This window comes from Pteropus alecto, unplaced genomic scaffold (assembly GCF_000325575.1).
Source record: "Pteropus alecto unplaced genomic scaffold, ASM32557v1 scaffold98, whole genome shotgun sequence".
Lineage (NCBI taxonomy): Eukaryota > Metazoa > Chordata > Mammalia > Chiroptera > Pteropodidae > Pteropus > Pteropus alecto.
The window spans coordinates 12,077,775-12,086,642 of record NW_006443570.1 but is presented as its reverse complement, the minus strand read 5'-3'; the positions used below and the strand labels follow the sequence as shown (position 1 = coordinate 12,086,642).

The following is an 8,868-nucleotide window of genomic DNA, read 5'->3' as shown; positions in this document are numbered from 1 at the left end:
GACTGCTCGCCCTCCTCCTGCCGCCTTGGCGCCCTGCCCGCGACAGCGGGGAACCGGGACATAGACCTGGCCCGGAGCGGAGGTGAGCACGTCCACCGAACCGGGGATATGGGCGGGGAAAGGCGAAGACGCGCCCTGATGACGTCGAGGTGTTTACTTCCGCGCGTTCGACTCGAGGCGAGGGGCGGGGGAGCTGTTCAATGACGTATAGCACGGCGGCGGGAAAGCACCGCGGCCACGAGCTGAGGGCCCACCCCCAGGGGTTTCCCGCCATCTGCTGGTGTGCCGATTTGGGATGGCGACGAAGCCATCCCAAAGAGGAGTATGGAAGGGCCTCCTCCTATTTGAACTCTTGTACGCAAAAGAGCCAGGCGACACCCTTTTTCTCAGCACAGTGGTCACAGCACACCTATTCTACCTTCACACGCATCTAACGTGACGTGACCCTTTGCCAAGAGCGGGAACCTTCCCAGAGTGCAACGTTCTACAAAGTTCTCGCCTTGCTCGTTCTAAAATAACCTGATCAAGGTACACAGCTATAGAATCACAGAGTTTCTAGTCTTGTGTGCAAAACTTAGGTCCCCTACGCCGTTCATTTTTTTTCATAGGACCCTGCATTTTAATTTATTTTCATGTTTATTTTCTTCTCCTATTCCTCCAAGTGGACACGAGGGCAGGTGGGAACTTTAGAAAACCATGGTATACTCAGAGCCCAGCAAAGCCATTCAAAGTGGGCCGTCAATATTTGTTGAATTTGCTGGGTGGATGAATGAAGTCTTGGTTTCCAGAGGGATTAAGTTCTCTTTCAATGGATGTAGATTGCTCGGAAATCACAAGAACTGAAAAATTAAATAGATATACAACCATTAGAGATAGGGCTACTTTTCAGAAAAGGTACTTTGGGGAGCAGATCTTTCTGTTATGGAACTTTACAGTTTTGTGAATAGTGTAACAAAATCGATGCAAGAAGACTGACTGTTTCTTGGACTTTTCAACTATTTCTGCTGTTGGAACTAACCAACACCGCCAAAGAAGACAACTCAAACTTGTCTTTTTGCCATTAATTAAGGGCCATTACTCTCCTATCTGACCAGGCTTCAAAAAAATGACATTGGACCCCAAGATTTTTCTGTGCTCATTAAAGATTAACTTATACCAACTCCTTTTAAAAGGTACCAATTATGTAATAACTATGTATGGTGTCAGGTGGGTACTAGACTTAAGGAGGATCGCTTTGTAAGTCGTATAAATGTCTAACCACTATGCTACACACCTGAAACCAATAGTGAATGTCAACTGTAATTGAAATATTTTTAAAAATTTAAAGATCTTTGCCAAAAAATACGTAAATGAATGAATGTTCCAATAAACTAAACTTATAGAGGTAAAAACACAAAGGGACTAATTAACATCTCCTAAAATGCAAGTTTGTCAAATTTTTTTGTTTGTCAAATTTTGAATGACACCGAATTAAGTGCAACTTACTAACAACTTTATATCTTCAAAACCTGTGTTCTACAGAAATAAATCTGTTAATAGGAAAACATCCCATATTTCTCTCATCCATTAAGGGACTCTCCCAACCTTCTGGATTCTGTTAGAAATTCAAAATATTACAAATCAGAAAAAGCAAAAATACATTTGTATTATAGGCAAGGTAATGTTGAGTACGGGGCAAGGTATGTCAGTATAGGGCAGCTATATCAGTGACATAATAAAGTCACTTTCTGGGAATGGCAGAATCATTTTAGACCAATGATAGTTACCACTTATTGAGCACTTTGTACTCAAACATTTAATATACATCTTTTTCATTTATTCCTCACAAAAACCTAGAGACGTAGGTGGTTATTATTCCTGATTTTCACATGTGAGAATCAAGGCTCACATGCTTACCTGAGATAAAAAGACCAGAGTTCAAGCCACACTAAAAACCACTATACTGTGATGGGAGACGGAATTATCTAAGTCTTTGTGCCTAAAATAGTATTTTCTCCCAATCTTGGTTAATCAACTATTATAGAATGACCCCATTCTTGTTTAAGAACTATTTAATGAGAGTATCCAGAACTAAACCTGCAAACCAAAAATGAAAAAAAAAAAAAAATGAAAAACTTAAATGTTTAACATTGTTGATTTTAAAACCAAGGACATTTAAAACATGTTACCATTAATAACTATGTGCTGCAGGGCTATTCCTAACTAAAAGATCAACAATTATTTCCTGCCCAGTGAGTTTACAAATTACAAAGGCAAACAAGATACAAATATAGAGTGAAAATAGAAAAAACACGAGTTGAATTTGAGAAGAAAGGTCGTCGTTTCCAACAACATTGAATCGATTTCCTGTTTTCTTTTTGTAAGAAGAAAAAGCTGAAAAAAATTATATGTAAAGAAGTACGAGATGTATGAACTGCACCTTGCTCCTATTACTTTATAAGTAGTCTTTCAAGGACATTTTTCAAATGTCCTTGAATCCAAGTGATCTGTTTTTGAGCATCCAAAACACTGGAAGGAGGCTCAATATTAAAGATCGATAAAAATGGAAACAAATGTTTGTTTGTTTGTTTGTTTGTTTGTTTTTCCACTGTGGCCCCCAGCCTGTGCGATTAGAATTTCCCAGAGCCAATAGCATCTTTGTGTTCTCCCGGGTGAGACCTCCCGAGCTGACCAACACATCCAGTAACTGTGCCTTTGGCTGGGTTCTTTTGACTCAGGTAGGCCCAGCTGCCGTGTTCTCACAGGAGAGGCTAGAGTGGTAGGTGCATCTTCCTGTGTTAGCTCCCACGCTCAGACGTGCTGGTGTGCAGTTTGGGAGTTTTTTTGTTGCATTTTAGATGTTTAGCTAATTGTTGTTTTCAGGGGGAGAGATCTGGGGACGTCTCTCACTCCGCCATGTCTCTGACGTCACTCTCCAGAAACGAATTTTTAAATCCAGGAAAGAAGGAGAGCATAGAACCACTGTTACAATTTAAGATAAATAACTAGAGTGAAAGGAAAATTATCCAAGAGTTTAATATAATAAAATCCAGAAAGTTAAAAATGTTAGATAAGTGGCAATATGTAGAAAGTTAATCATAACAGGAAGTCACAGAGAGTGAGTGATGGTATCAAAGTATATGAATTTTTTTAAATAAATGAAGTTGACCAAAACAATAGTTATCTTGATAAAGTAATCAGAGAGAAGCCATATTATAAATAAAAGAGAAGAAAATTAGAGAGCAAATTGAAAATGTACTTAATGCATTTGGAGACATCCGGTTACAATCAACTAAGGTAAATGAAAGGAAGAGAAGAATAGCAAGAAAAACATGCCACTGCACAACTTATGACCCATTTGCCATTTAGCAGTCCTGATACATGTAGGCCTGGCAAGAAAGGAAGGGAAGCTTATACATTCTGGAGAGAATGGAAGCAGGAAGAGGAACCTCAGTCCCTAAACCAAATGAAACTAGACAGAAGCAATTGGGAATTTTTCTCAGTGAAGTGGTGTTGGACTCCATGCCACCGTCATATATTCTGTTAACATGCTTCTGAGATATTAGCAATTTGGAAATCTGGAGGAAAAGAATTAGATAGTCATATAACAGAGCTGAGAGAAGTGTTCACCTTTCAGACCAAAAGTAAAAGACGTCATTATTACACTTTCATCTCTTTCTTTTTAATCTTATGTTTCAGGTGTCCAAATACTAAGATTTGAGTTTGTATCACAGGGTCAGTCACCAAACAGTCATTTCATTCATCAATGATATAATTTAATTGAAAGGTTAGTAAATATTGAGACACTTCTAGCCATTGTCAGTGAAAATTGATGCTTTACACATATGCATATGATCTTGAATAAATGTGTGGAATTTCCATTATTCTATTAGTAAAACAGTCGCTTTCAAATGAAGGCTCAATGATTAATTTCCTACTCATTTATTCATGTATTCTCTCAGTATTAGACTGCACCGTTCTTATATGCACCCTTTTAAATAGCCATACAAAGACATAAAAATATGTGTAAGATAATCACTGCCTTCAATGGCATTATATGTATTTAAAGGGATAAAATATTTAGAGGAGGAAAAACTAGCTAGAGTGATCAGAGAAGGCATTTAAACTGAGCTTTGAAAGTTGGGAAGATTCCCATAAATGCCAGAGAATGATTCTAAATAGAGGAAATCTCACAAAGGCACTAATAGAGTGGTCAAGATATTGTTAATTAGAGATTATTGAGAAATCTGCAAAATTAATGTTCTACCTCTGGTGATGGTCTCTGTAAATCTTTCACTTGCCTGAAGGTGGCAAGCTGGCTTTATTTGAGAAACTTCAGCATCAACATTATTTGAAAAAAAATGACACAGTACTATTTCTCTGGAAAAAAAAAACAACTTTCATTGCCATTTAACTCATAAAATCAAAAAGTGAAAAAGACAAAATATTCCTAAAAATTACTAACATAATCATTTAAATACTGCACATATTTAATATTACCCATTTTAAGGCACATAGATTTTGTGTTACAAATATTTTTCATTTTAATATTTAAATTTTTACTGTCCTTATTGATTTCTCAGTTATGATAAAATTTTTTCATTAGAGAAAAATAGGAGAAAAGAAGGAGCTTATACTTTTAAATATTATTAAAATCTGTGCTAAGCATTGGTTATAAGCCTTTTGTGAGGTGGTCAGGTTTATTGAGGCATAATTTCCAAATGGTAAAATTCATCCTTTTTAGTGTATAGTTGTGAGTTTTGTGTGAATTTTGACAAATGCATATGGAATGTAACCACCACTATAATAAAAAATATAAAACAGTTTTATCACTCTAACAAATTCCCTTGTGCTGCTTTATGGTCAACCCCTTCCTTCAGTTCAAGGCCCTGGCAACTAGTGATATGTTTTCTGTCTCTATAGTTTTGCTTCTTCCAAAATGTAGTATGAATAGAATCATATAATATGTACTCTTTATTGGTCTGGCCTTTTTCATTCAGTGTAATTACTTCGAGATTCATCTATTGTTGAATATAGTTGTAGTGTGTATCGATAATTCAATCCTTTTTGTTACTGAATACTATTCCACCGTATGAATGTATCACAATTTGCTTACCAGTTCCTTAATGGAGGGACTTTTATGTTGTTTCCAATTTTTGGTGGTTATGCATAAACTCACTATAAACATTCACATACAGATTTTTATATGACCATACATTTTCATTTCTCTTGGGTAAATACCTAGAAGTGGAATTGATAGGTCGAATGATAAATGTATGTTTATAAGAAATTGCCAACCTGTTTTTCCAAAAAGGCTGTATCATTTTGTACTTCTAACAGCCATATATGAGAATTCCAGTAGCTTTGCTAGGGCTTGGTATTGCCAGTTTGTTTGTTTGTTTGTTTGTTTGTTTGGCTCATTCTGTTAGGTACTGGTGGTATTTCATTATAGTTTTAATTTGCATATCCCTATCACAATGATGTTAAACAATTTTTTAGGTATTTATTTGTAGTCCGTATATCATAGTGAAGTATTTGTTCAAATCTTTTGCCTACTTGTGTGTGGGAGAGAAGAGTTGCTTATTTTTTTATGATTAAGTTTTGAGAGTTCCTTATAGATTCTGGATTCAAGTCCTTCACTGGTTATGTGCTTTGCAAATATTTTGGCCTAGTCTATGGTTTGTCTTTTAATTTTCTTAATTGTGTCTTTCAAAGGGGAAAAAAATCTTAATTTGATGAAGTCCAATTTATTGATGTTTTCTCTTTTGATTGTGATATTTGGTGGCATTTAACAAATCTTTACCCAATCCAAGGTCACAAAGATTTTCTCCTATGTTTTCTTCTAGAGTTTTTATAGTTTTAGGTTTTACATTTAGAGTAATCCATTTTGAATTGACTTTTTCTTGTATGGGTTAAGGTTCTTTTCTTTTTTTCATATAGACGTCCCTTTGTTCGAGCACAATTTCTTCATAGGAGAAAAATTTAGCAAAGGAAGTGACTTACACTTTTCAGTTATACAGTTAAAATCTGGGATAGATCTTGTTTGAGAGTTTTTCAACCTTTTTTTTCATTCTATAGTCCAAATATTATGCCCTATTTAAAAGAGCAGTTTGTATCTTGGTTCTTCTCTCATTTTATTTCATTTAGCAGTGTCAGGATTTTGAGGCATTTTCAGATGACACTGTCTATATCTGCACTAACTAGAATTATGGAATGTTAAGATATAGAGAGTGCCAGTCTCCATTTTTGAGATGAGGAAACTGAGACTTCAGGATCTTCAGTGATTTTCCTAAAGTCATACAGCTAGACAAAGGCAGAGCAAAGTTCAGGGTACAGCTTTCCAGATCTCCAGGCCACTGCTCTTGCCACCAACTGTTTGTGGATTCTTTATCGAATATGTCACTAATTTATTTCTATTTATTAAATATAGAGATTTGCTGCACCAGTAAGCTTTTTTTTTTAATTTCATTTTCAGTGCTTTTTCATCTAGTATATGAAATTTGACTTAGCAAAAGCAAACTTAGTTCTTACAAAATAACTCTAAGCTTTATCCAAGACCACTGGGTTCACAAATCTCATCACAAAGTAAATACACAGAAAGGAAACATAATCTGGCAAAGGAGACAAATCTAGGGATTACCGGTTTTAGTAATATAGGGATTACTAAAATGCTGAGATTTTAGATGATAATTCTTAGACTTAACACATATGCAATAATTTTTACTTTACATTAAATTAGCTATGTCCCTTTTTATTTAATTGTAAATTAGGCAAAAAAATTCCTCTTTTTTGCTACATGGAACTTTAAGCAACCTGGTAGATTAAATCTGAATGATCCAGTGCATGTTATAAATTTAAGGGTAAACAGCGAATGAATAAAAATAAAGTATATATTGTTTTTATCAATGCAAGAGAAAATGAAAGTAAGTCGTTAATTTTACCACTATGAAGAAAATATACTTGACAACCATGACCTTCTCACCAGAGAAAGTATCCAAGAAAAAATAGCTAAATCAAATAAACCAAAAAGAGTTTAAAGCTTTTTTGTAATGACAATGAAAAAAAAATAGATTTCAAAATTGTGTAAACATATAAGAAAATGGCAAGCTTTATTTTCTGATATTTTTTCTATATCCCATAAAGCTTTATGTAAATAAACCTGAACCCACCCCAACCCCTGTTTATCAGAGAAACTCCTTTTTAATCCTGTAATGAATAAAGGTTAATATTGTTTTAATATATATCCAAGCCAGTGGAGGTGGGGAAAAATAACTCAATAGGAAACATAAAAGTATAGAAAAGAAAATTTTTTAAAAAAGTAAACAGTAAATAGAAAACACAAAATAAGGTAGTAGAAAGAAATTCTACTATATTAGTAAAGTTGCAAAAGTATGCTTACAGCATTATACCATACAAATAAAAATTTAAACGCAAAAAATAATACCATTGCTTATGGACATATATTTATGTAGTAAAATTATTGAAACATGGAATGCATACTGGATACTGGTTACCTGTGGTATGTAGGGAAGAGAATGAAGGAGAGTTGCTTCAACTATATTTGTAAATTTTATTTCTTTAAAAAGAATGTGAAACAATATGGTATCATGTTAAGATTTGCTGTTGGATACACAGATGTTATTTTCTATATATTATCTGTATATCTGAAATATTGACTCGACATTCAAAACTCCCAAAACATTATCTCACAGAAGAATCTCAATCAATAAGCCTATTGTACAAATAAATAATTAAATATTTATGAGCATCTTCTCACTGGTTACAAAGACGTTGAGGAGACTGCAAAATTGTCTTTTTCACATCAGTCGTAAACATAGCTTATAAGAAAGAGAGTGTACCATACCACGTCTTCCTGGTTATCTCTGTGACCTAAGTACTGCAGAGAAGTTGAAGGTAAAAGATCCTTGAGTTCCAAGACTGTATTTCTGTATATATTATGACACATCCAAAATAATGCCTTCACCAATGTTTAGTATTTTTTAAAGATACACGCCAATGTTTAGTATTTTTAAAAGATACATACTTCCTTTAGTGTATGATTTGGTGTTTCTCTGGCTTTGTTTTTCTTTTTTCTTTTTTTCTTTTTTTTTTAATGGCTTTGTTTTTCTGACTATTCAAAGATTGAAAGCAATGTAGGTCTTTCATCATTGGGAGAATTATGTCAATCTTTTTCTGATGTCACAGAAGGCAGAGAGAGAGGAAGGGGCCCAATAAAAAAGAAATGAGATTGAAGTCCTCCAAATAAGAATTGGAATGCACTCTTCCTCAACATAACCCATCTCAAGCTCCAAATAGGAATTTTTTAAAAGTCATTTTGAGTTCATAAAAGGCTTAAATAATGAGCAGCCTAAAATATAAAATTACAGATTTAATTTTCTCTCCTTGATGGTCACAATTTTTTTAACACTGTGGCAAATATAATTAGGGAGAATTTACCAGGCTCCCTCAAAAAGAAATTGGAAAAATATTTGGGGAAAATAAATAAGTATTTTGTAAACCCTCAGTTCCCAGTTATCTTGCAGAGAAAGATAACTTATTCTATCAGAATCCACTCCTAATGGTCTCTTTCATAGTACTGAAAAGATGTCCTGGCCACCCTTAAGATGAAGCCATACAGTGTCCACCTCCTTCTAGTGAAGCAAGAGGATACAGAGAAAGCCTGTTCAGAGAGAAAGAGGGAGCAGAGGGTGAAAGGTGGCACTGAAAGGGGAAAGAGGAGTTGGCCCCCTGGGTCTTGAGTGCTTTTCCCCAGGGCGACTTTCTAGAGAAGGACTATACGTTAGATAGCATGAGGAGAAAGCTAAAAGTAAAAGGGGCTCATGCCCTGCTTCTGTTTGATTTGGTGCAATGTCCAATAGAGTGATTGTT

The 8,868-nt window shown here is 34.9% G+C and overlaps 1 protein-coding gene across 1 annotated transcript in view; it reads right to left on the bottom strand.

Annotated features, from left to right (window-relative positions):
* Nucleotides 1-134, bottom strand: part of DHX40 (DEAH-box helicase 40) — a 37,542-nt gene extending 37,408 nt beyond the window's left edge. Inside the window, exon 1 of the mRNA XM_006924892.3 lies at nt 4-134. Coding sequence (XP_006924954.1) covers nt 4-62 — 59 coding nt within the window. The 5' untranslated portion in view covers nt 63-134. The remainder of the gene's footprint in view (nt 1-3) is intronic.
* Between the last annotated feature and the right edge of the window lie 8,734 nt (nt 135-8,868).